We start from the raw sequence: 27,322 nt of genomic DNA, 5'->3' as shown, positions 1-27,322 counted from the left end.
GCAAGACACTGAACCCTACATTGCCTGCAATGAGTTGGTCAATGTGAGCCTGCCACCATTGGTGTGTGAATGTGGGAAGTGAGGAAGCATTGTAAAGCACTTTGAGCACTTGGAAAAGCGATATAAAAATGCAATTCATTATTATGATCTTGTCATCTATGATGTCAGTAATCTATGACACCATGCTATGATGTCAGCCATCAATATATTTGAGATACGTCTTTGAACTGATGGCGGTGTGCACAAGACATTTTGCCACTTATCAGTAGACAATCCACTTGCAAGATTAGCCACTCACACAGACCCTCTTCAAGGACACTCGTATCATCCAAGGAGCTATGCCATATTAACAAGTTCACAGTTCAACAGGTGTTGAGAGGCTTTCTCTAACTGGCAAAACAAGGGGTGTTCTGAGAATACTAGCCAGAGCCGGCTAACGCTCTTCATCATGTCTAGTAGGTACTTACTGTTCCTGCTCATTGTGGGGGCCGTCTCATCATTAGAGGTTCAGCGCCCCAGAGGTGTTCCTTTATCAAAGGTACAGTTCTACGAGGAGAATAAACCTTTTACTTGCTTGGACGGGTCTCGTACCATTTCCTTTGATAGAGTCAATGACGATTACTGTGACTGCAAGGACGGATCTGATGAGCCAGGCACAGCTGCTTGTCCCAATGGCAGATTCCACTGCGCAAATGTAGGTTTCCGACCTGCTGTCATTCCTTCCTCCCGTGTCAATGATGGAATCTGTGACTGCTGTGACACATCGGATGAATATAACAGCAAAGCTTCTTGCCAGAACACCTGCAAGGATCTAGGGCGAAAAGAGCTCCAGGTCCTGCAGAAGAAAGCACACATAGCTAAACAAGGCTTTCTTCTTAAGCAGCAACTTATACTTAAAGCCAAGAAGGACCAGGAAGAAAAACAGAGCAAACTAAAAGTGCTTCAGGCTAGTAGAAAAAATGTGGAAGAAACGGTGGAGGCTCTGTCAGTTGCGAAGGAGACTGCAGAGAAAGCAGAAAAAGAACCTAAAAATCAGCATCTGAAGGCTTGGGGAGATCAAAAAGTGCTCATTCAGATGGAGAAGGACAAGGCTAGGATGGCCAAGGCTTTTCTGGAACTGGACGATAATGCAGATGACTTTGTCTCAGTGGCAGAGCTTCTGTCTCACATAGAGCTTGACCCAAATTTGGACGGTTCCTTGAAAGAGGCTCGGGGATTACTGGGGGGATTCGACAAGGTGGACATAACGGGATTTCAGACGGTGTGGAGCAGCTTCAAAGAAAACACACTGGTTCTCCAGTATCTTCCCCTTGATGCCGCTCCACATGTGGCGCCAGTAGAGGCCCAAGCAGACAGCACAGTGCCAGCAGAGGTTCTCCAGGAGGAGGCCAAGGAGCCAGTATCCAATGACGACTCTAAACCCTACCCTGAGGATCACATCCCATTGGACGAGAAGAACGACAATGATGATGATGATGATGATGATGATGAAGAACCATGGGAACCTGAGGCTGACACCCCATTGGATGAGCAGGACGACACTAGGGAATATGACGAGGATGATGAGGATGAGGATGATGAGGAGATTCCTCCTCCGAAGAAGCACTCCGAGGATGACGTCCCATTGGATGGGCAGGTCGAGACTAAGGAGCATGACGAGAATGAGAAGATTCCTCCTCCGAAGAAGCACTCCGAGGATGACGTCCCATTGGATGGGCAGGTCGAGACTAAGGAGCATGACGAGAATGAGAAGATTCCTCCTCCTAAGCACACTCGTGAGATTCCTCCTCCTAAGCACACTCGTGAGAAGGAGGATGATGGGGCAATGCCACCCTATAACGAAGATACACAGAAGCTCATTGATGCCGCTCAGAAATCGAGGGATGAATTTGGGGAGGCAGAGAGAGCTCTCAGAGAACTGGGTGATCAGGTCGGGAGACTTGAGAAGGAGCTTTCCCTTGACTTTGGGCCCAGTGCCGAGTTTTCGTACCTATATAGCCAGTGTTATGAGTTCTCGTCCAGCGAGTACATCTACAAGTTATGTCCATTCAACCACGTGTCCCAGAAACCCAAATACGGAGGACCCACCAACCTTGGATCCTGGGGATCTTGGGCGGGAGCTGATGGTGACATCTACTCTGTGATGAAGTATGATCATGGAACAGGGTGCATCGAAGGTCCCAACAGATCGACCACCGTAACGTTAACCTGTGGAATGGATACAGTACTTAAGTCCACCTCGGAGCCCAGTCACTGTGAATACCTCATGGAGTTCATCACCCCTGCTGCTTGCCATAAACAAAGCATGGATTTCATGCCCAATATACACGATGAGCTCTAAGTTTAACTCTTTTGCTGCAAAAGCTGCAACAGCTACAAACACACTGTAGCTTTGCATCTTTTGCACATCTGCCCGTATGAACGCAGCATTTGCTTAGCCGCATGAATCCTAGCGTTCCTAAACTGGGTGAACATCCAGGGAAATAAGCGAATCTTTTTTATTTGGCAAAAACAGGTGAATGTTTGGTGAAAACAGCCGATCTACGAACTTGCGCGTTGTAATTGCCAAACAAAATGTGATTTTACAAACACTGGCATTTGTTGAAACAGGTTAAGGTGCATACTACATAGGCTTTTTCTGACAGCGTGTCCGGGTTCGATTCCAGAAGCTGCTAAAGGAGTTCTGAACATATTTTTTGTTAGAACTGCTGTTCTAACAGCTGTTACTGAACAAACTAAGTAAACACTTTATAATATTGTAACTAGTAAATATCACTTGCAGCACCTTAAAACAAATTTACAAAAAGTAAGTCTATATTACAAAAAAAACTCCCTCAATTTTGGGGGATACTTCATCACCTACTACATGACTCCCCTCCCCTATCAATCAATAGCCTACACCCTGTGAAGTGTGAAGCCTTTATTCATTCCTGGAGAAAATGTGTTTCAAGCATGGTTGGGTTACTGCACGGGCCCAGGCAAGTGGCATAGCTCAGGAGGCCTTTAGCCAGAGCATTTGCATGAATTGTCACTGTTAACTTTGCATTTCTTATTAAAGGGCGTAGTCATGAAATTAATGTCAATAACAGAACCTCAAACGTCTACTGTGAACTGATGGATAGCCTAAACATACACTTTGTGGATGAAAGAAACCATTATACCTTTTATAAGACAAGGGCAAGGGCAGCAATGGAATGTGTGCTGTAGTGTAGATACAATTGAGAATACTTTATGTATATATATAGAGAAATATTTTTGTGGTGTTGACTGCAAGTAGTACTACCTGCCGAGGTCATGGGGGGAGGTCTTTTAGAAGTCTGTGCAGCCAGCAGGGGCCCATTGTTGCATAATCCGCCTGTAAGGAGGATATGACTGGCATGAATGCATGGTTTGAATTAATAGATATAATAAAAACATAATAAAAACAATACAATTATAGTTAATTAAAACTGTGAACAATACATATTTTTTACAGTTTGTTAAGCTTGTTAAGACAAGTTGTAAACACTCCGAGTGTAAACAGTCTCTTATGTACAAAAAGAAAGAAAGAAGAAATTTCACCTATGCGCAGGAACAACGCTACAAGGATGTTCGTGAATGCCATTTACAGTATGCAACAGTCTACACTAGAGTCCATAGCCCGAAGGGACGATCCCGCTTTGATTGGTTGTGGGGTAACGGCTACGCAACCATAGACCTCCGGCAATGACATAACGCACACGATATGAGTCGTTTTATTGTTGTTGTTGTTTTTTTGCCCATGTGTTTTAGCCAATCACAGCCAGACTGAACCGTCCCTCCCTGCTATGGGATGAATACTATATTTGACTGTAGTTACTAGTTTCGATTGTTGTCACCTGTCCAGCTGTATCTGGTCAGTAGTAGTGCTACAAGTACAAACGATTTTGTTCTCACAACAGGCGTACTGGCTGCATTCCAACATGTTAACAGGACTCTGAGAAGCTACTTGGTTAAGTCTTATTGTGCAGGATACTCAATCAGGAAACACAGTGGCATTTATAACGTAACAAGAATGGATGACAGCTGCCCGGCGCCGCCGGCTCAAAAAACGCCACTGTTTACATTCGGAGTCATAGCAGACATCCAGTACGCGGACATCGATGACGGGTTCAACTATAAGCACACGAGAAAACGCTATTACAGGAACAGCTTGCAGCTCCTGCGAAACGCCCAGCACACGTGGTCGACGTCAGCTGTCACGCCGAGATTCACCCTCCAGCTGGGGGACATAATAGACGGCTTCAACAAGAGGCACGAGGCGTCCGACGAAGCCCTGGACACCGTGATGAGAGAGTTCTCCTCCAGTCCCGTCCAGGTGCACCATGTCTGGGGGAACCACGAGTTCTACAACTTCAGCAGGAACACGTTGTTCCGCTCGCGGCTCAACAGCAGCACGGCCCACTGTGAGTGTGTCAGTGACCGCCAGGGTGGCCTCCAGGCGGACGGCATCTACGCCTACCACTTCAGCCCAGTCCCCAAGTTCAGGTTCGTTGTGCTGGACGCCTATGATGTGAGCCTTCTTGGGAGAGAGGAGTCAAGTGTGCAATACAGTAATGCACTGAGACTTTTAAAGCAACACAATGACAATGAAGACCTTAACCATCCTCCAGGTATGCACGCTTATGAATTAGTTAATAATGCATTGTGTATAGTAAGGATCACCATCAGATAGATAGATAGATAGACTGGCCTATACAAATAACATACTTTACCGAAGGAAATTATTCATCTTTCCCCTTCTTTAAAAATATTCTTTCACATTGCTAATGAACTTTAGACTTATACTAGCAATAACCCAACTATCTCCCAGTCTCCCTCCCCAGAGTTCAGAGTTTTAATGAATGTAGAATTATGTGCAGGATGTAATTTACATACACATGTGAGGGACTTTATTGACTACAATTTTAAACCAAAAATCCTCTATCTCACACTTATGCCAGTGATCACCCTCCTGTGTGCCAATATTGCCACTGGTCCCAAAGACCCTTACCCTGATTCAGAGAAAGATTGCATGTTTTGCTTTCTTCTTTTTTGACCAAGAATCTGAGGGTCTGGAGAGAAGGTTTGTGAAGTTCAACGGTGGATTCAGTAAAGAGCAACTGGATTGGCTGGACACAGTTCTGACCTTGGCTGATGAGAGAAGTGAAAAGGTGACTGTTGTCAGTAAGTGCACTTTAGACTTTATATATGAATTAATTCAACACACACACGCGCACACACACACACACACACACACACACACACACACACACACACACACACACACACACACACACACACACACACACACACACACACACACACACACACACACACACACACACACTTCTTTTTCATTCCTCCATGTACGTGTTACCCCATACTCCATTTGAAAATCACTGCCTTACGGCATTGGCATTATAAGACACGGAACAAAAAGCATCTATAAAAAGCAACTATCAATTAACAACAACGTAAACTTCACAATGAGCACAGTCCACACAAAAGTAGGAAAACTGAGACAATATCATACTGTAAGTGTGTTACAAACAGTATGTTTATTGTTTCATTTTTGAGCTGAACGCGAACACAATTTCTTCCTTTGACAGCCCTCTTTGTGAGAAAGAAAAGACTGATTGTATTTAATGATGATAAACTCAGCAATATTGTACCTCTACAGACAACAAGAGTTACTCTCTAAGTTGTCTCTGCAAGCTCTGGTTTCACACAGGGAGAGGGTTATGTTGTTATATAAGCATCTGTCAATAAACTCAGTGAAGTGATGAATTCTTCTAGTGTTCTTCTGTGCATTACACCTGCATTACCTGCAGGTGCTCATAATCACCAGGCATGCAAGCCAAGTTACTTTAGGGGATTGCACGTTTTACATCGAACAATGTCTTGTGTAACACCCGTTTTGAAATTGCGTATACGCAGCATGTTCAGTGATGTAAAATGAGCATTCCGCAAAACAACTATAGCTTTGGACTCGTCGGCCACACACTGGAGTTTCGTGAAACCTGAGCTTGTAGAGACAGATGCTAACCCATGCTATCCGTGGAGGTGCAATAATCCCTTTTTGTCCAAGGGTTTCCATTTCCACCGACATCCCGACAGCCGATTTGCTCAGACACATATGACGTAAATTCTCCATTCATTGTCAAAGGCATTTAATGTTTGTTAAGACAGAATCTACACTATAGCTGTTTATATCAATAATAATTTGATAAGTCATAGCCTAAGTTTTACCCCAACCTCTCAAGTTCTGCAATCCCATGGCATGGCATGTTGAAATGTCAAGGGTGTATTGGCCCCACTGTAGGCTTTATGGTGACATTGCAAATGGTTTATCTTTGACAGGTCATCTCCCTGTACACCCCAGCTCCACGGATCCCATCTGTCTAGCCTGGAACTACGATGAACTACTGGAGATTCTCCATTCCCACGGCAGTGTGGTGTGTTTCATGGCTGGCCATGACCACGATGGCGGATACCACAGGGACAAAGATTCAGGAGTGCACTACCTCACTTTAGAGGGGGTGATCGAGACCCCGCCTGACAGTGATGCCTTCGGCACAGTCTCCGTTTATGACGACAGGATGGTTCTAAAAGGGAACGGAAGAATCGCCGATAGAGAGCTGCTTTTCCCCATGATGCCAAAGTGACAGAAAGCTCATGTAGAATTTCTCTTTGACTCATGCTACAAATTAACAGCAAAAGACACGACAATTATAACAAAGTAAGAAGCTCTTTGAATCCATTAAACTACTTATTAGTGCTATTAAAGTAGTGCAGAGTACATCAGCATGCTGCCTGAGGAACAGCTCTAGGTAAAATGCATTGCCTGTATGTTGCTTTTAAAGTGTTTGAACTCTGCCATACTTAAATAGTTCTTATATAGGTAACAGGTACCGTCACCCATAATCCATCCATCTCGCCCTCGTTTTATTTCCGCTGACCTCACGCCGACCGCTCGGTGCGACAGTTCTTGTATTTATTTTGTTTTACTGAGAATAAGGTTAGAAATAAGTTTAGGGTTAGGCATAGTTTTACTGTGGTTAAGTTTAGGAATAGGGTTAGGTTTTGCCACCGTTTTACTGAGGTTACGGTTAGGATTAAGGTTAGGTATAACCGTTTACTTTAAACATATTTTACTTATAGGTTACTTTAGGCATACCAGGTTGAGCAGTTCCGCCGGTTGCACGCCCAGAGCGAGTTGGTAAAAGGGCGACTTTGTTGGTATTCCTAATAGTTTGTTGCATTCAAGGAGCTTCCTGCTTTACTTCTTCCTTTTACACCCGTTTGGAAGCCAAAACCCCAACCTTTTTTGTGGTTATAAATAACTACAATTGCTAATTCTCTGACTTGACAAACCCTATTTTGGGGGCAAACATTTGGAAAATAAATAGCAGATCTTCAAGCTTACATGTGCCTTGTGTTGCGACACGTGAGGTTGTAGATTGGGTCAACTAGTACGTATGTAGTGGTTAAGATTCGTTGTGTGCTGAGAACAACAGCATAGCTAGACTGACATATTTGTTATCGTCTAAACTCTTCAACCCAAACACACACTTACCTCATCTCTGCAGATAGTTAGTTGCTACCTCAAATCTCTCTTTACTTATTTATTTTATTTTGGGGAAATTAAAAACCAATTCATATTTTATGATTAATATTAAATCCTAAAGATTTTATTTTAAGGTGACTGTTGTGGTGATATGTACATTCACTTTAAACATTAAGAATGTATAAACTGTATGAATGTTGGCCAAAGGCTACAATAAATGGAAAGAAATGTTTTATTTTCTTGTTACATGCTGATTTCTTTCGTTTGATTTCGATAGCTGGTTATTATGACAGCAATTATATTTTACATAAATACCTTCAGCAGAATCTATGCAGCAAATAAATTATCCTAGGTTATTCAATTTCTGGCATATAGCCTCACTGCCTGGTCTTGTGCAGAATGATGGGCAAAAAGGGTTTCCCTTGCCAACTATACCTCCCGCGTCTGGCATTTTTGGGATGGCCTAGCCCTTAGTTGGAAGGATAAGGGGCGGGGACGCACACAGATATTTTCACTGTACTACATTACTGTATATATTTTTGTTTTTAGCATATTCTGTGTAGTCTGAGTAAAAGTGGAGTAAAAGTCATGAGCTTTTGTCCATCATTTGTCATTAATGTTTTTCAATGAATGAGTGCCCTGGTCCCTGGACCCCAATGGAAACAAGCCGAAAGGCCTTCTGGATTCATCCTTTTAGCGTTGACCCGCGTTGTACTTGACTTGTACTGTAGGCTACTGTGCTTGACTGCTTGTCCATGCACACTGTTAATAAAGTATTCAATCAATCAAGCAAGCAATCAAGCATGCAATCAACCAAAAGCTTGCAAAAATAAATCCCCAAATTTACTTAATACTAAACTTTTATCCACTGCATGGTACCCTACGCGTCGCTGTCTTTCGTGACTGAGAGACGTGGCCGTATGGTGCAACTGCGTTCAGCTGGCGCAGTATCCCGTTTGGAGAGAGAGAGGGCGAACTTTAGCGCTCTCTCTCTCGGCATTGCAGCCCGTTGAGCGGAGCGCTGCTGTGCTGCTGCTGGAATCCAACACAACAATGGCGACTCCCAGTCCTCCTGACAGCAACTCAACAACCTCCAGCAACAACAGCAACATCGCAGGCTCCACGTCGCACCAGCACCACCCGCAGACGCACAACCTGACCACGGTCAGCAGCAGCATGCAGGGTAGGCAGATCAGACGGGCTCTGATCACTTTTTACACTTTATTCTAGGACATTGATCTGCTTCTTTTTTTTTTCTTTTTTTTTAGCTCCCCTGAAACTATGGCTACCAAGTTAGCAGTGATGCAGTAGCCCTTTCCATTAGCTTAGGCCTGCTGTGCGACAATCTAACCTTTTTATTCCCCGCACGCACTAGTCCAGCGATTTCCAGACGTGACAATCGCCACAAATCGCTTTATTTGTTTCAATATAACAGTAATGCTATCATTGGATTCCCCATCAATCGATATTAGCTCTCATATGCTTCTGCATGCATGCACCACGTACGAAGGCCTACACTTGCACTACACTGGACAGTGTCCTCCCTCTCCTCATACAAGCGAATATGTGCATGCATAGCTCTGTCTACTAGCCTACATTATAATAACTACGTAATTATAGCAATTAAACTCTTGTAGTGTGTTTTAGCCTTTATGTTACGTTGACGTAAATCATAATCTGACTGAAACGGGGTATGCCACCCTTGGCAATATAGTATGTAGGCTATAATGTTTTCTTAAATGAATTGTTAACATCATTGAGTTGCATGATCTATGTGTCCCCAATTTTAGTATCAAATGTTTTATCTAAACCTTGCAGAAACCAACACGTGCTGGAGATGTCAAAATGAAACAGGTATTCAACACTTATTTCTAGAGGTTTTCTCTAGGTTATTCTCATGAAACTATAGTGAACAATCCTTGAAATGTTTCCCTTGTTTTCAGCTCTGTAAATTATAATTTTTCTTCATTTACTTGCATGTCATTCCATTACTCCATTCTCTTTTGCACATTTGCGATATTGTCAGAACCCTGAGACATTATTCCAGAGGGCTTTACATTGGTCTTATTTTACCTTGTGCTAGCCTGCAACACATATTGCTGACTTGTTCATATCTGCAGCAAACTACTTAACTTAGCTTTGGACCGGATTTACAAACGTGTATCCCCCATAACAAGACATTCCGAATGGCGGATGAGAGACTGGCTGCAGATATTGTCCTTTTTTATTAGTCCGTCCAATAGCTTTTCACTGCTGTAACCTGCTGTTCACTCCGCAGCATTTGCACTGGCGGGTATGGTTTGATTGCTGAAATGACTAGAACAAGAACACCAAACCAAACTTATAGAAGCCCAAGGAAATGTAGTAAAATGTGTTTTCTTTACTTCAGGGTTTCAGATAAGCCTGTCTGGAGTCCCCCAAAGTAAGCATTTAGAACTCGCACACATAGCACACCGACCTCCTCTCTCTGTGGGTACATCTCAATAGTATAAAATGGCTTCCCTTGACTCTATCCATACTGACATTAAAATATTAGATGATGTCAACTGTACTGCCCGACAAACTTGGCTTCCAATGTTGTGGAGTATTATTATTATTTATTTTTGTTCTTTTTTTCCCCAACTTCTGGTTGAGTCTGTTCATCACGATGTCAGATGTGATAGAGCAAGGAAAATGAAGCCACTTAATACTATTGAACCAGCCTGTGTGGTGCTCTGGTAGTGGGGAAGTCTGTCCACTGTTCACTGCTCCTAACTAATACCAACTCAGATATGGGCAAGGAAGATTCATTTTTGCACCTGGGCTTCCTTAAAGGCTATGGGATCTGTTTTGCACCCCAGACTTGGTCCTGTTGGGCATGGTGAAGAGGACTCAACACTTTAACCACACTTGTCATTGTACCCGGGCCTAGCTAATCTGTGCTCTGAATTTAAATTATATCCTCCGATTATGGCCGGGTGATACGACTTCAATTTCACCATTATTTCAAACCTTTGCGTCGATAATGAAAATGGCAGATATACTGTACAAATTAGTCGACATACAAGCTGACAATTTGTTTGCATCGTGGCATGCTGTGAGCTTTAGATTTTACGCAATTTCTGAACTGTGTTGTACTATTGTACAACACAGTGTAATACAGGATTAAGTGGTTAATCAGACTAATCAGAAAATCTATTAGAAGTTGTGTCAATTTGTTTATATAAGAAATGTAACAATTATCAGAAAAATATCGGATCATTTGATTAACCTGCATCAGCAATATTAAGTCGGATATTGGTTCTAAATATCTGTTTCAATATACTGTATTTCCGGTTAATTGCCCAACACACTGCACACAATTCACTTATTGTGTGTCTGGGAGAAATTAACTGGGTCCACCTCTCTGGTAGCCAATGTATGCGGGTCACAAAAGTCAACTGTAGTTTTAATTACGTTGGCACACATTTGAATAAAGTGTTGGATAAGTGTTGGGTCACTTTGATATCTTGAGGGAATTGCTCAAGTCTGAACTGCACAATTCAAAATGTAATCATTGGATTGGTCATGCATTGGGATTCCCACTATCAGTCTTTTGCCCATAATAATAATAAGTAGACTTGTACTGCCTGTTTAAACAAAATAATGTTTAATGAAAAGTTAAGGCAAAAGAAATGGCACATGTACTGTTGTCTGGGAACCCCTGCACTTCTGGGCACTTGCCTGCTTGTGTTTAAAGTGCATTTTGTGCTTCCTTTGATCTTTGAGAATATGCTTGAGACAATCCTAAAGTCCCTAGGGTCAATCTGTGTATGAAAGATGATCTCTTTTAGAGATGGTGTTTTTCCTAGCATGAGTAAGTGAAATTGTGATGATGCCACAAAATACTCTTCCGGCCATTTATTTTCTTTTCTTTAGTTTTTTAACCTCAATATAATGACACTGTCACACGACATGGATGTTTTGGCAATATATGTTTTGTTTATTCTCTGATGTATTATTTCTAGGGGTGCACCGACCGATACCACTTTTTCACGACCATGTCATTTATTTTTGTGTACTTGGCATAAAAGGTCAAGTTTCTTTTAACTGACCATTTTTATTTTTTAAATTAAATTCAGCAATTGCAAATATTTATTTTTCCAGTTTAGGTTAAACTATGTGTATTGTATACAGTATACTATATACTGAGCAGGAATTGACAAGCAACCAGCCAATTACAATGCAGCCGTCCCTCTGGGTCCAGAGTCTGGGTCATGGGAATGGTAGTGCTTATAAACATGCGGCTGTCCTTTTTAGTTATGAGAACGGTCTGTCTTAATTAGTTTTTGCAAGAGGAAGATTGCTACTCGGCATACAATATTCTTCTACTCAATAATTGGTGCTATTTTGGACGATAAAGAACCGGCCAAATGTGTGCATTCAAGGAAAGATAGTAGGTAAATATGTGTTGATGTATCAGTTCTTTGCATTTCGGGCCCGGCACCCGATCTCAGTATATATCGGCTTCGGTGCACCTGTACTTAAGTATACATAGAGACATTCACCAAGGTAAGACAGGCATTTTGTCACACTGTCTGCTTTGTATCATCATATTCTATCAGTTCTTGCTTTACATTAGTGTGTGTTGTTCACCCCACAATACATTGTCCATGCTGTAGGAATTTGGCTATGTTTCTTATCTTTTTGCCGTGCCAGGTAAACGTAAAGCGCTGAAGCTGAACTTCGCCAATCCCCCTGTGAAACCGGCCTCTAGACTTCCTCTCAATCCACCACCAGTTCCCTCTTTCCAGAACCCGCACATGTTAGTAAAGATACTATTGTTTCTGTCTTTCTGTGATGAGATGTGTGCGGTAGAGCCACACCGATATATTGACACGTTTTTGATGACATTGGTACTATCGACCATTATGCAGCTGATGTGTCCCGCTTTTTACCTATGTCATTGTGCATCGCTTTGTCATGTTTTTTCTCTTTTTTTAATACGGCTTAAGCATGTACATTTCAGCATGTGTTTATTTATTTATTTTGATAAAGTGTTTTGATAAAAAGTGTTGTGTGTTTATTTGACTAAATAGAAACTTTAATAATTTTTCAAATTTGTGCTTTTTGACACGAGTAAAACCATTGATAATCGGTGATCTAGGACTCTCCAAATCAAAACATTTTGTACTAAGATTGGCACAAATGCAGCTGCCAGAGATTTCTCAGCAATGCGCTTGCCACATTGTTTTCCCTCAAACGAAATGAATATTGGAGAACGGAGCGAGGGCATTCTTCAAATGTTTCTCCATTTAGTGCGGCTCGGAGATCGCCGATGAAATATTTACCACCTCGATGCTAATCTATAAGGATTCCTTGCTCTGTCCCACACTGTGCTTCTCTCACTTCACACCCGCTTCCTGCCCCCCTCCTCCTCCCCCTCACCATCTCTTCCTGTCCTAACCACCGCCGCCATCCAGAGAGCGCCTGCGGACGCACAGCATCGAGTCGTCAGGGAAGCTGAAGATCTCTCCCGAGCAGCATTGTGACTTCACGGCGGAGGACCTGAGAGACCTGGGAGAGATCGGCCGCGGGGCCTACGGCTCCGTCAACAAGATGGTGCACAAACCCACGGGCCAGATCATGGCCGTCAAGGTGACAGCCCACCCGGACATGGGCGTATACAGTAGCTTGAGCTGGCCGTATTCTCGGTCTGTCTGTCTGTTGTCGTCTTCTTTTTCAGGCTAGTTTGTTTTTGCCCCCTTGTTGGTTTGAGGTGCAGTTCCCTCGGTCCGAAACCTTTGCTAGTTGCCAGTCATCTCTGCCTCTCGTGTTTCAGTTATGAGGAGGAAAAATAAGGCTATCTGTTCGCTAGAGTCCTTTATTTACAGTGCTGGGGGTTTCTCATTGTTGTTTGCAATGAAAGGGAGTTGTTATTGTATGTTCCTGTCAGCGCTTAGAGTTTCTAGCACTCGGCTCCCCAGGTGCTGAAAGTTTAAATTATTGCAAGGTTACAACAAATTGATATAGCCTAATAGGCATAATTTCAGTCATTGCTAAGTGTAGACTTAAATTAGTTGTCATTGTTTGTGGGTGTACACTCACCAGGCAACATCCTGCTTCATATGTAGTCTTAAGGCTTTTGCACACCAAGGCCATGTTTTTGTGCCAACAGTCGCGTGAAAACAAAGTGGTCATTAAACACTCATGTTTCTAATGACCCTGCACACCGGAGATGACATTTCATGCGAGTGAAACCTAATAGAAAGCAGACTTGTGAAATCTCACAAGCGAAACTGTAACTCGAGTCACTTTCGCTTCCTATAATTGACTTGTATAAAAAGTGGCAGGGTAATAGTCTTAGTAAACAAAAACAATGTAAGAGACGAGCATTGCAATCAAGTCCCAAGAACTGTTGCTATGGAAACAGCGTGCCGTTGCGCATTCCGCCCGCTGCTTGCATTCACACCTTTTTTTCCCCCTCTAGTCTAGACTATGCGTTGCACCTAAAAACAATTAAAGTTAGGTTTTCCTTCCTGCTACATGCCTACATCATAGGTGTTTGGTTATTTGAGCGCTAACAGAAGTTAGGCCCAAATGTCTGTCTCGCCAAAACATCCTTTATCAAATAGGTGGAAATCTACTCCCTCCGTTATTAAAAACAATAATAAACGTAGAACTTCATCATTCAGTGCCATACTTATTATAGTTTCTAGCGCAAATAAAATGCGATACAATCAAAACGAAACAAATTACATTAAGTCCACATTTATGCAGTGGGCATAAATGTGTGGCTATACCCAGGCTATATCCAGCCCGGGTACAGCCCGGAAGCCAGACAAATCTGCCATCGCAAAAATAAAATTGCCCTCGGCAGATTTGCTCAGTTGTGATTGGATCTCACTCCCTCCTTAGTAGTGAGGGACCAATGACGCAATGAGGCACCAGTATGCAAAAATGGGGCAGGTTCATCGCCAGAGGCATATTTGTTTAACCATCCGGGGGCGTTATGTTATACTTTAGCTATTGGAAAATATCAGATCTACAAGCTCATAGCGTGCCACGAGCTTGTAGGTCTGCCATTTTTGAAAAATCGTGAAAATGCGCCACAAATCTTTGAATATACATTCTTTCAGAAGACCTTTTTTATTTATTTTTTACGTCAGGTCTAAATGGGTTAATCCGACCCGTGGAAGTGCAGGTTTCACACAGAGACTCCAGACTTAATTTCTTTGTCATCAAAGTTTTTTAATGATTTTAAATAAAGCATACAAAATCCACATGACTTACACAAAAGAAAAAGACAAGAAAAAACAAACAAACAAAACACACCTAGCAGTCAAAAAAAAGAAAACCCCTGGACAACACCCCTCCACACTCTGTTGTTGACACTCGTAACATTTTGTATTTGTACATTACATATGATATAACCACAACAATCCTTTGATATACAAATAAAAATAGTCCCATATCTCATGGAACTTCCCTTTGACGTTATTCCTCCTGGCAATTGAGTATTCAAAGGATGCCGTTTCAGTCATAAGTTGGGCCCAGTCTGTGATCTCTGGCGTAGCAGAGCTCTTCCAGTTTCTCAGTATCAACCTAGCTGCAGCAAAAGGCCTGCAGTCACCAATGCATGTTGTGCCTTGGTGACCCCCTGTGGCAGCACCGTGCGATCTCCCAATAGACATAACCTTGTGCATTCTGTTAGTATTAGCCCCATCCAGTCTCCCAGACTTAATTTCTACGCAGTTGATATTTGTCTGGCCAGGCCAGGCTTGGTAACCCCGTTTCTGGGGACAGAAGAAGCTGTCCGCAGCTTCTTTTCCGAGTTTTTAGACAGCTGGTGGATGGAAAATAAGCTCCACCTCCGCGGACGACTGCCGCGGAGAAGAGCGTTTCCGGGAATCTGGCCGTCGCGCAAGTCGTCCGCGGAAGTGGAGCATTTTTTCCATCCACCAGCTGTCTAAAAACCCGGAAAAAGAAGCTGCGGACAGCCGAGGACGTGCGCAGCTCTTTTGATAGTGTGGCAGCACCCTGTGTGTGTAATGTGTGTGTAATGTGCCCCGTTTGTCTCTCAGAGGATCCGCTCCACGGTGGATGAGAAGGAGCAGAAGCAGCTTCTGATGGACCTAGACGTGGTGATGAGGAGCAGCGACTGTCCCTACATCGTTCAGTTCTACGGCGCCCTCTTCAGAGAGGTCTGACTCGTCGTAACCTCCACGACTCTCGCTTATCAACACTCGTTAAGACCCGAGAACAGATTATATATAAATGTCTTTCTAAATCACGACAGTTTTCTGAAAAACCCTACGTTTCTGTGTCAGCGGTTCTCAAACCTTTTCATGTCGAGGACCCACAGAATTATCTGTATTTGGCCGAGGTCATTGTTTAAACAGCTAAAGTTTAAAATGGTTAAAGTGGTAGGATTTTTCCTTTTGTGAATGCGTTCTTTCCGGCGAGCAACATCGCCATGTGACAAATTTGTAAATTATGTCTTGTATTTCAAATATCACGCTGACATTTGCCCTATACTTCCAGGGTGACTGTTGGATATGTATGGAACTCATGTCTACCTCGTTCGACAAATTCTACAAATATGTATATTGTGCATTAGATGACGTCATTCCAGAGGAAATATTAGGCAAAATAACATTAGCAGTGAGTACATACTTTGTTTTTTTTGTTATTTCATATCGAGCACGTTTTCTGAAAACGATGAGTGGAGGGCCTTCAGCTAATGTGTTTTTGCTTCTTCTCCCAACAGACCGTAAAAGCACTGAACCACTTAAAAGAAAACTTGAAAATAATCCACAGAGGTAAATTTCTGTCACTTTTTGGTGGATTGTGTGTTTTGTTGCACGGCAGAAATGGTTCCGTTCAGTATCCTGTGTGTCTCCTATGTGTTCACAGACATCAAACCTTCCAACATTCTAATGGACCGAAAGGGTAACATCAAGCTGTGTGACTTTGGCATCAGCGGTCAGCTGGTGGACTCGATAGCGAAGACCAGGGACGCAGGCTGCAGGCCATACATGGCGGTAAGCAGATGGCATTATAAGAGTGTTTTCGTCGACTAAAAACTTTCGTCCACTACCTTTTTTTTCACTGACGAAAGCTAAATGGAAACTAAATAAACTAAGCTATGATGACTAAAACTAAGACTAAATATACTGACAATTTCGTAAACAAATATAAACTAGACTAAAATGTTAGGGAATAGGGAGGGACTAGTGGACAAGAGATCCAGTATAAGTCATTTTACACTTGGTTGCATGCTGAAAATAGCAGATCTACAAGCTCACAACATGTCACAGCGTGACGCGTTGTGAGCTTGTAGATCGAAGTGTAAAATCAGCCATTACGACGGCATCATGGCCCACAAATACATTTTAGTCGACTAAATCAACTAGATTTAGTCGACTAAAATCTTATGATATTTAGTCAACTAAAACTAGACTTAACACAAAAACATTCCAGGTGACTAAAACTAAATGTAAACTATTCAAAAGACTATGACTAAAACTAAAATAAAAATTTGCTTCCAAAAACAACACTGCATTATACTGGCATAGTCACAAGTAAAGACTTCTCACAAACATTAACGGGGGCGGCGGCGGCGGCGGTGGCTCAGGGGTAGAGTGCCTGGATGGTAACCGTAAGGTTGCCAGTTCGAACCCGGGCTCCCCCAGAGTTACTGTCGAAGTGTCCTTGAGCAAGACACTGAACCCCTAATTGCTCCCGATGTGCTAGTTGGTGCCTTGCATGGTTTCCGCTGCCATCGGTGTATGAATGTTTGTGTGAATGGGTGAATGTAATGCACAATCTCTGTAAAGCGCCTTGGATAAAGGCGCTATATAAATGCACCATTTACCATTTACCATTAACCACGTTCAACCTTGCATCGTGATTTGGGTGGAAAAAAAAATCAGACATGTCTGAAGTGAGTGGTGCAACAGCGCCCCCTGTTGGTACCTAAACATACGGACATGGGGACGGACTTGGGGACAGACGGGCATTGCTGGTTATAGGAGTGGTTGCACCACTCAAAACGCGTCTCTATTTTGCAGATCTACAAGCTTGAAACGCATCATGTGACACTGTTGTACAATAACCTATAAAATAGGGCTAGTTTCTGATAATGGTGCTCTCATTGCACAGCCAGTGTGAGCTAATGCTTGTAAGCGGCTACATGGTTTTGCACGCCGCTCATGTTCATCCAACTATCGCACTTCATATACCTCAAAGAGATGAAGCAGCAATATCTTGCACTGTTGGGGAATATTTATCTTCAGCCACCATGATTTCTATGTTACAATTTACGGCTATTCTTGGCGGCTGAATAATTCCTAGTCTCACACTTCTATTTACATTAGGATACATTTTGTGCACGACTGTAAAGATGAAACAGAAGTGCGGAGGAGGCTTCACTTCCACTTTATCGCTTACTCATCATGATGGAGCTCTGTTGAACCGTATGACCGTAGCATTTGAGAATTGCGGAAGGCAACAGTCTGGAAACGCGAGACTACTGCTGCACTAGTTCAGAGCCTTTGACTAAGGGCCGATTCATACTCCTATTTTACCACTGTTTCGGCGCTGTAGTGCCAAAATGATTTCGGCTCGTCAGAAATTTTAAGTAGCACCGAAGAGCCGACTTTAGAACGGTACCCGCCCCCCCCCGAACCTCAAATGACGTCACATTGTAGGCACTACAGTAACAGAGCCGAACCGACTTTTATTCGGCTCTAAAATAGGTGTATGAATCGGCCCTAATAGTTGTCGGAGCTGCATGTGCGCCCGTGAGGGTGTGTCTACCTCACGCATCGATCAAAAACAACCACTTCTCACCAACACTTAAAAAAGCTGCCGAGTGTCAACGTCGTGAATTGACACAGGAATGACCCTGGCTGGATGCACATCAATGGTCCATTGTGTGACATGTAGGGGTCACACAATGTACACCTACATGTCTGTAGGTGTACTAGTCATACTACTTGATGTTATGAAGCAGTCCTACAAGAGAACGTTTGGATAATGGATTCATGCATTCAATTATAGAGATGACGTCTGCGAGGTAAATGTCTAATGACCCATTATGCAAGTAAAAGAAACGGAACAACATTCAGTATGATTTATATTGTGGTGTTATTAAATAGGCCTACGCATGAAAGAGATTATGTTTCTGTGTATTCGCAAGCGTGACATGGCACTCCATTAGTCAAGACATCCACGGTATAGGCCTATCTGCACGTGTGGTGCAACAGCTCTAAACTAACAAAGAGAAATGTCGTCATGTATTCCCGTCAGTCACTCCTTTGGTTGAAGTGGTTTAAAACCTCTCGTTGGGAGTACTTGGGAGAACCCAGTGTAAACGTACTGGAGTCCAGATATGGGCATGGATTAGATGTTAGCCATCAGTATGTCCTCCTGGATCATCATGGCAAACATACAGCTTGTGTACAGCACGGATAAAAGGCTATTTACACTATAGTTCCTCCTTCCTTCCATCCGCTGAAAAGGCTAATGGCTCGGGCCATTTGAAACGGCTAATGGCCCTAAAAGATGTGAAATACTGTGCTCGGCTTGACTGTGTGTGTGTTCTACCGTGTGGTTTTTCCAGCCCGAGAGGATAGACCCCAGTGCTTCCAGACAAGGATACGATGTCCGGTCTGACGTATGGAGCTTGGGAATCACTCTGGTGAGTCTTTGTTTTATTAACCCATTCTGAACGGGAACGCCTTTTTGGTGTTTTGGTGATCTACAAGCTCATAGCGCGGCACCGAGTGCCGCGCTATGAGCTTGTAGGTCTGCTATTTATTTTTACCCATTCAGGCCTGAAAATGTTTTCTAAATCATCAATTTTCTGAAAGATTTTAGGCACATTTTAACAATTTTTCAAAAATAGCAGACCTACAAGTTCATAGCAGCTTGTAGGTCTGCTATTTTTCAATAGCTAAATTATAACATAATGTATGTTACCACCAAAAGGGGTTCCCGCTCAAAATGGGTTAAATGGTGAAAATGTGTCGCAAATTATATATATATATATATATATATTATTATTATTATTATTCTTATATTTTTTATTTTTTATTTCAGAGCGAACGTTAACTAAAATCTTTGGTTCTGGGGGGGTCCCTGAAAACAACATTTTCAAATGGGGGTCGGTGGCCAATTTCATATATTTTTGGGGGTCCTTGACATAGAAATATGGGTTTTTCAGAAAACATTTATAGATTCGTCCTCAGGTCGAACAGGTCCTCAGGTCGAACTCACCTCTAACTCACCTCTTCACTCTTGCTTTTAGTTGAGTTTTACTATGCACGTTCCTACCCTGCCCTGACTGATTTGCTGCATGTGGTGTTTTTATTTATTTTATGTTCTTATATTGAATTTTGTTCTTTGCCATTGTTCTATCATTTTAACTACTTGTGTTTTATTGTATTATATTTTTGTGTCCTGCCCTGTGAAGCACTTTGAGCTGCATTTATGTATGAAAGTTTATTATTATTATTATTATTATTAAATGGGTTAACTAGGGCTCTGTTATGTGTGCGTAGTAGAGGTGTGAAATAGACTTGTATACTCGTGGGTGGGTGGGGGAGAGTTCATCAGTGTATCATCAAGTGTCTGGTGGGGGGAGAGTTCATCAGTGTATCATCAAGTGTCTGGTGCGGGGAGAGTTCATCAGTGTATCATCAAGTGTCTGGTTGGGGAGAGTTCATCAGTGTATCATCAAGTGTCTGGGTGGGGGGAGAGTTCATCAGTGTATCATCAAGTGTCTGGGTGGGTGGGGGGAGAGTTCATCAGTGTATCATCAAGTGTCTGGTGCGGGGAGAGTTCATCAGTGTATCATCAAGTGTCTGGTTGGGGAGAGTTCATCAGTGTATCATCAAGTGTCTGGGTGGGGGGAGAGTTCATCAGTGTATCATCAAGTGTCTGGGTGGGTGGGGGGAGAGTTCATCAGTGTATCATCAAGTGTCTGGGTGGGTGGGGGGAGAGTTCATCAGTGTATCATCAAGTGTCTGGGTGGGTGGGGGGAGACCGGGAGAGTTCATCAGTGTATCATCAAGTGTCTGGTGGGCGGGGGGAGAGTTCATCAGTGTATCATCAAGTGTCTGGGTGGGTGGGGGAGAGTTCATCAGTGTATCATCAAGTGTCTGGGTGGGTGGGGGGAGAGTTCATCAGTGTATCATCAAGTGTCTGGTGGGTGGGGGGAGAGTTCATCAGTGTATCATCAAGTGTCTGGTGGGTGGGGGGAGAGTTCATCAGTGTATCATCAAGTGTCTGGTGGGTGGGGGGAGAGTTCATCAGTGTATCATCAAGTGTCTGGCGGTTTGTGTTTGTTTTTCAGTACGAGCTGGCCACCGGAAGGTTTCCATACCCCAAGTGGAACAGCGTCTTTGACCAGCTGACCCAAGTGGTGAAGGGAGAGCCTCCTCAGCTCAGCAACTCGGAGGAGCGGCAGTTCTCTCCCAAGTTCATCAACTTTGTCAACCTATGGTGAATAACGATGGCGAGAATTCTGTATTAACCCATTCTGACCCGAGATCAGATTTTAAAAATGTCTATTACATCCTGACAGTTTCATTATTAACCCATTCTGACCTGAGATCAGATTCTAAAAATGTCTTCAATTTTTCAAAAATAGCAGACCTACAAGCTCGTAGCGCGCCACTCGGTGGCGCGCTATGAGCTTGTAGATCTGCTATTTTTAAATAGCTAAAGCATAACGTAATGCTAACACCAAAATGGGTTAAATAAATAAGTGTTTTTTTATTTTATTTTTCTAGCCTAATGTGTTAAACTGCCACACATACGGTTTTCAGATAGAAATCTATAATAAGCAAATAATCAGGGCTGCACACAACTTTTTTGGTCTAGTACTCAGAAGAGCACCTGGAGGAGTTGCTTGGTGCTCCTAAAATGCGGCGACCCGTCTCGCCGGATGGATAAAAGAGGGATGAATAACTTATAGCAAAACAATATTTATTGGATGAGTGGGGAGTCAATGGAGGGTATTGCAACTCTAGATTTAGCCCTAGAATGGCTCTTGTTGTAGATTCATCCCATTATTAAAAATATATAAATTTGCTAAAATCTAGGTCCATGTGTGGTCCAGCCCTATGGAATGCATATTATAATAAAAACAAGTTAACAACTTAAGGATAATATGATATGAGCATCAAAGCAATATTTAGATTTTGTATTATTTTGTATTTAAATAACCAATCTACTAGCTCACAACGTGTTGCGACACGTTGTGAGCTTGCAGATCAGCTATTTTTTTAACATGCGACACATCGTATGGCGAATCATACATCAGGCTTCCCTAGTTCCCTTTTGTTTTTAAATGAGGCGACGTACGTAGTCAGACAGTCAGACACACACACATGGCTCCTCGGTGAAAAAAATAAACAGTGTACACTACCCTACTTTACGATAATAAGGGACAGTATGTCGAGACACGGTGTTCATGTTGGGCAGCAGCAGTGCCAGTCCGCAATGCTTTAAACTCTTCCCACTCCACTATGTCGGAACTAAAACCTTAGTACCCGTAAAAAGTCGGTGGCCGGTGCCTAGGCTGTGAGAGACGCTAATATGGTTTCTGCCTCGGATTCGGGTTTTGAGACGGCATCGCACACGAGCAACCATGCTGCTCCAACAGCCGGAAAACAAACACAAGCACAGCGGCAAATGGGAAGAGTGCAAAGCATCCAAAGCATGACCTTTTACACCGGGGACTACAGTAGTTTGCTATCTGAAACGGAGAAGAGAAGACGAAACTATTTGTGTAAGGTTTTCCTGTCAACCGCCCTCCGCCTCCTCCCAGGCTCCTAGCACTCAGAAAGAAGCATGGATCCTCCCCCTTATGAGTAAGGACGCGCTGTGATTGGGCCAGTAGCCACTTTGAGTGGCAGTCGGTGGGAAATGCTCTCGCCACAACATTTTCTAGTATTCTGGCCATAATAATCATTCTGGGCGGCCCCAGCTGTTGGTACGCAGAAGCGCTTCCCGGCGCTTGATTGACAGCGCATTTTTAATTTTTACCGCGCATGCGCACCTGCGCACCACTTATGTGCAGCCCTGCAAATAATGCCTTTTAAAATATGCAGGATACAGTGTTGCAATATGTCAATGCAGGAAGTAGTTTGCTGATGCAGTTAAGGAAAATAATAATTTATATATATTTATTTTAAAACCAGTCATTTTTATATTGTATTTTTTATTATTATAGAAAGTGTCAACTATTAATAGATTATTATTTCATATTTTTCTCATGTACCAGCAGTGGAGAGCTAGTATGGTCTAGTATTGAAGTAACTCATTGTGTTTTTGCTGCCCTCTGCTGGCAGATGCACAGGGCTGCGTTACACTCATGCATGATTATTTCTAATTGTTTGGTATTTTTCATATCCTTTTTACCAGCCTTACAAAGGACGAGTCAAAAAGGCCAAAGTACAAGGAGCTCCTGGTAAGTTCCTATGACATCATTTTATATTTGTTGTTCTACCTCTCACCGACCAATTCTATTAAGTACTGTTATTAATTCTAAACATAAACCCTGCTTCATTAGATAGCCTACAGCACATCAGCAAATACCTGCAGTGACTGGCCAGTTGTCTTCGCCAGTTGTTCCTTGTTCCTCTTTGTTTTTGGAACTTTGCCTAACCCTAACCTTAACCCTGGCCTTTCCACACTGCTCTGCTTTAGACATGAACCTACCAGTCCCCCTTTTTTTGTTTGGCCAGGTGGTGTGGAGAAAGCCGAACAGAAAAAGATTAAAATAACCCCGTCTTTGGAACGGTCTTTGAAACCCACCTCTGTAACCAGAGGCGGGTTTCACAACAAATTTGTATTCAGTAAAATATAAATCAAACCAAATTTGAATTGTATTCAAAACAAAATACAAATTTGTTTTGAAGCAGTATTTAAATTTTACTGGAACTTTACTGTGGTCAAACTCCTTCTCTTAAAGTGAACGCGTATGGTGGCACTGGGAACTTCATAAAGGCCAATAGCTAGCAGCAGATTAAGTGTTAATATTGCCGTTCAGAATGTTGGCCTTACCTGTCCGTTGAATTAGGGTCCGCCGTCTGAAACGGGTCAACAGTGTACGCCAAACTCCTGAAGGCAATAATTCCACAAAGAAAATCCCTAAAATCCCCCTAGCTCCAATTCTCTGCCCTGGTTCCCAAAGTGGAGAAGGAATATCTACGGGCCAGTTGAACCTTTTGTTATCCGTTTAACAAACAGCCAATAAAGTGTTCAATCCAAATAAAATAAAATAAAACACGCCAACTCGAGTCACTTCCAAAAAAAAACCTGTCCTTAAGCTGCTGCTGCCAGCATACAGACTGACCCACACTCAATCACACACCTGCATAATATCTCAGTCATGAGTAGGGAGCCTTCTGATTGGTCCCTGACTGACTAACCAAGCAGGCTCTTTCTGCCTTGTTCCGCCCTGGTTAATTTTTGGAAAAAACTAAAAAACAAACATGATATGCCCAGTCACCATGCTGCACCTGTGATGTTCCTTTTTTACTGAATAATAATTGAATACACAGAATATCAATACGAAGCAACTGAAAAGCGCGTTATTTCAATGGTAGTGGATGGAGAGCGAGGATTTTTGTCACAACCACGGGCGGGGACTTGACAAATGTGTTTGAAATATTCTATGTTAGTGTAATATAACTAGCCCAAAACAAGGATGCCAAGTTGAACGCGGTTTGACGAGCTATAATCTTGAATTTGTTGCCATCTTTTTACTCTCAGAAACACCCGTTCATCCTGATCTTCGAGGAGCGGTTCGTGGACGTCGCCACGTACGTGATTCGCATCCTGGATCAGATCCCTGCCGCCCCCATCTCCCCGATGTACGTAGACTGATGGGAGGCAATGCAGGGGGGACCCCCCGGGGGGGGGGGGGGGGGGGGGGGGGCAACCTAAAACACTGCAGCACACGACGGAGGGAGGGACACTACGTACGCCAACGCGCGGCGCGTGACATCTTTAGCCCCCTCGGATGCAGAGTTACTTAGGAATCACCTGTTTGTTTCACGTGTTCCAGCAAAAGGAACAATTCCAAATTGCCCTGTGCAATATGATTACTGTTATCATTATTATTATTATTAATATTATTATCATCAAACAGATCCTTATGCTTCCCATCCTCAGTCAATGTTTCAGTGAAATGTCAAAATGAACCATTTTCACAGAGCAAAACGTGAAGGCAAAGCGATGTCTTAGTAAAAATGCAATGCTCGTTCTTTTTTTAGTCTTTACACGAGAAAAGAAAAACAATTGGAGTGTGTATATATATATATATATATATATATATATACTTGAACCCGATGTACACAAATACAGAACCTACCAAATAAAAATGTTGAAAAAGTGACACTTATTACGTATGAACAAAAAATACCTATGGGATTGTACAATGTCGACCCGTATGTATGCGTTTGTGTGTTCACCTCTGCATTTTTTTAATTATGTACAGGTGTATGCAGATAGACCTATACTGTCTAAAACACACTCTCTTATCACTCAGTTTGTTGTGGGCACCTTCACTCATGCTACATGAATGCGTATGCAAAAGTATTTTTCTTCTGGAAGCTGATTGATAGGGTAGCGTGGCTTTACTGTTTTTTTTTTCTCTTCTTCCCGATTTAGGTTCGTTTTTTTATATGCAATCTGTGAGATTTTCTGTCTTGATACATGATTGGGGACAACATACGATTTCTCACATCAAATGCTACATTGCCTGATATAAACTTGCCCTGGGACATAATGTCCGCCGATGTAAATGTGTATGTGTGTGTATATATATATATATAGTACATCTTATCTGATGTTCTTTACAGCAGTTGAGGCTTGTTCCCAAACGGAGAAGGATGTTCTTGGCAGACCCCAGTCAAGTGGTCAAGAAGAGCATAGAGGAGTTGTGTCATGTGTGGTGACGGATACTGTAAAAGGATATTCTAAGAGCATCACCCAATGTTGATGGATAAAGCGAGTTGAGAATAATACATGGGTCTTTAAGCGTTTTGTACAGTTGAACAGCTCATTGGGTCAACAATACACTTGGCATGCTCTTCTTCAGTGACTCGGCATGTTCCTCTAGCTTGCACTGATGAAGGAATGTTCCGTTTTCCTTTGCCAAACCCACGTATTACATTCTGGGTGTGTCTCAACGTAGTCTTAATGTGCATCCCTGTCTCCTTACCTGCTTCCCTATAGCTGCCTGCAGCTGGTGGGGTGCTTCATTCTCCAGGCTATTGAGACGCACCCTTTTTGTCTTTCTTTCTCAGAAAGCCACGTCTACCAGTCAGGGTCACCCACGATCAATATGTAACATTTAGTGGAAAGACCAACACAATTTGGAGTTGGCTAGTTAACCAAACTGAACGGTGTGCGTAAAGGGGTGAGGGTGGTGGCCATTCAACGTTGGGGTGTCGGCCATGTTGGAAAATGGCCACCGATGTTGGGGGTTTCGGGGACACTGTGTATTTGCGACGTCACATTGCAACTATCTTGTAGAGACACAATTCTCTTGTCGTTGGAGAATACTGTCAGCTGTTTCCCTTTTTATAATGCTATAAAAACCAGCCAGAATCATGGACACAAGAGAATTCTTCCCCAGACAATTATGGACATGGGAAGCTAACTTACAACTGGTGAATATAAATGAGAAGTACATATTGTATAAATGGCAATTTACTAGAATGTTCATATTAGATTATAAAGATAATATTAAGGGCAATGAGTATTATATTGTATCTTTATCGAGGGTTAAAAATAAAGTTCACATTGAAAGATTCCAAACCTGTATGGTGGTGTTCTTGTGAATTGGACATCAATAAAAGGTAAATCGCAGAAATACTTTTGCTGTGATACATTTATTGCTCGACAGTATACATGGCAGTGGAAAGATACTGTATTTTACAAAATAGTAAAGCGATTCGGTGGCCAAGCAACAAGGAAGCTTCTGTCAGATCATGTGATATATATATTTTTCATCTTTTTTTCTTTTTACTTGATAACGGAAAAGACACCAAAATCAACCTCATCACATAAAACAAAGGCCAGTAGATATTTGTAATCTATGCAAAACGGTTTAGGAAGAGAAGAAAGGAACTCAACTTAAGTATATTGGAAGAGGATGGGCTTTAGTACATGTAACCATATAAACCCACTTAACAAGTGCAACAGTTAATTCATAAGATACAGGAAAAAGTTTGGTAAAAAAATGTCAAATGAGAACTAAATGCTTGTTTATAGTTTTAAAGGCACATTTATGAATGCAGAATGAATCCTCTCCCATTTAATTGCCAAACAAGATGGCCATGGTATATTCATGTTGATTCAAATCTCAAATGTATTGACTTCTTGCTGAACTATAAGAGTTTTTTTTCTTTTCTATTTTCTCCTTCTGAGACAGAATTAGAGTATCAAAACTTTCTCACATTATGACAGCTAGTTATAGGCTAGGGTGCAAGTTTATGCTGTGTTATGTGCAGTTATCATTCACAGTTAAGATCTGAATATATTACTTTATTCCTATTCACAAGTGCTGGTCATTTCTGCTTCATATTTTCCCTCAGGAAGATTTATTTTAAGAAACTTAATTTCCTTCTTGAAGTGGTCGGTTCACTTTGCATCATATTAAGAGAAACTTTGGCTAAGAAATGTGCATGGTCAAAATGGTAGCAAAAGAAAGAAAATCCTAATCATAAAGGAATGTCAGTATAAATACATGATAATGTATAAATATAAATGAAA

The 27,322-nt window shown here is 42.3% G+C and overlaps 3 protein-coding genes across 5 annotated transcripts; all 3 read left to right on the top strand.

Moving 5' to 3' along the window:
* Nucleotides 1-448: 448 nt before the first annotated feature.
* On the top strand, nucleotides 449-2,341 carry LOC310874646 (glucosidase 2 subunit beta-like; the record flags this gene model as incomplete). Its single annotated transcript, XM_083787507.1, has 1 exon — nucleotides 449-2,341. The coding sequence occupies one exon, from the start codon at nucleotides 449-451 to the stop codon at nucleotides 2,339-2,341; it is 1,893 nt and encodes a 630-aa protein (XP_083643633.1).
* Nucleotides 2,342-3,840: 1,499 nt separating this feature from the next.
* adprm (ADP-ribose/CDP-alcohol diphosphatase, manganese-dependent) lies at nucleotides 3,841-7,796 on the top strand. The gene is made up of 3 exons (XM_083786810.1): nucleotides 3,841-4,631; nucleotides 5,062-5,184; nucleotides 6,361-7,796. The coding sequence occupies exons 1-3, from the start codon at nucleotides 4,034-4,036 to the stop codon at nucleotides 6,663-6,665; spliced, it is 1,026 nt and encodes a 341-aa protein (XP_083642936.1). The 5' UTR covers nucleotides 3,841-4,033; the 3' UTR covers nucleotides 6,666-7,796.
* Nucleotides 7,797-8,538: 742 nt separating this feature from the next.
* Nucleotides 8,539-26,359, top strand: map2k4b (mitogen-activated protein kinase kinase 4b). 3 transcript variants are annotated; one of them, XM_083786661.1, is made up of 13 exons: nucleotides 8,539-8,750; nucleotides 9,386-9,421; nucleotides 9,957-9,989; nucleotides 12,245-12,350; nucleotides 13,009-13,183; nucleotides 15,610-15,729; nucleotides 16,070-16,189; nucleotides 16,296-16,347; nucleotides 16,442-16,569; nucleotides 19,152-19,229; nucleotides 20,886-21,034; nucleotides 22,961-23,006; nucleotides 24,314-26,359. In XM_083786661.1, exons 1-13 carry the CDS (start codon nucleotides 8,621-8,623, stop codon nucleotides 24,425-24,427), a joined length of 1,287 nt encoding a protein of 428 aa, XP_083642787.1. In that variant the 5' UTR covers nucleotides 8,539-8,620; the 3' UTR covers nucleotides 24,428-26,359. The 3 variants fall into 3 exon arrangements, with proteins under 3 accessions (XP_083642787.1, XP_083642789.1, XP_083642788.1); XM_083786663.1 differs by lacking the exon at nucleotides 9,957-9,989 and having other exon boundaries at nucleotides 12,257-12,350; XM_083786662.1 differs by lacking the exon at nucleotides 9,957-9,989 and having other exon boundaries at nucleotides 8,540-8,750.
* The last annotated feature ends 963 nt before the right edge of the window (nucleotides 26,360-27,322 follow it).

This window comes from Protomyctophum parallelum (genome assembly GCF_964188405.1).
Source record: "Protomyctophum parallelum genome assembly, chromosome: 17".
Lineage (NCBI taxonomy): Eukaryota > Metazoa > Chordata > Actinopteri > Myctophiformes > Myctophidae > Protomyctophum > Protomyctophum parallelum.
The sequence above is the reverse complement of the archived record's forward strand: the minus strand, read 5'-3'. Positions and strand labels throughout refer to the sequence as shown.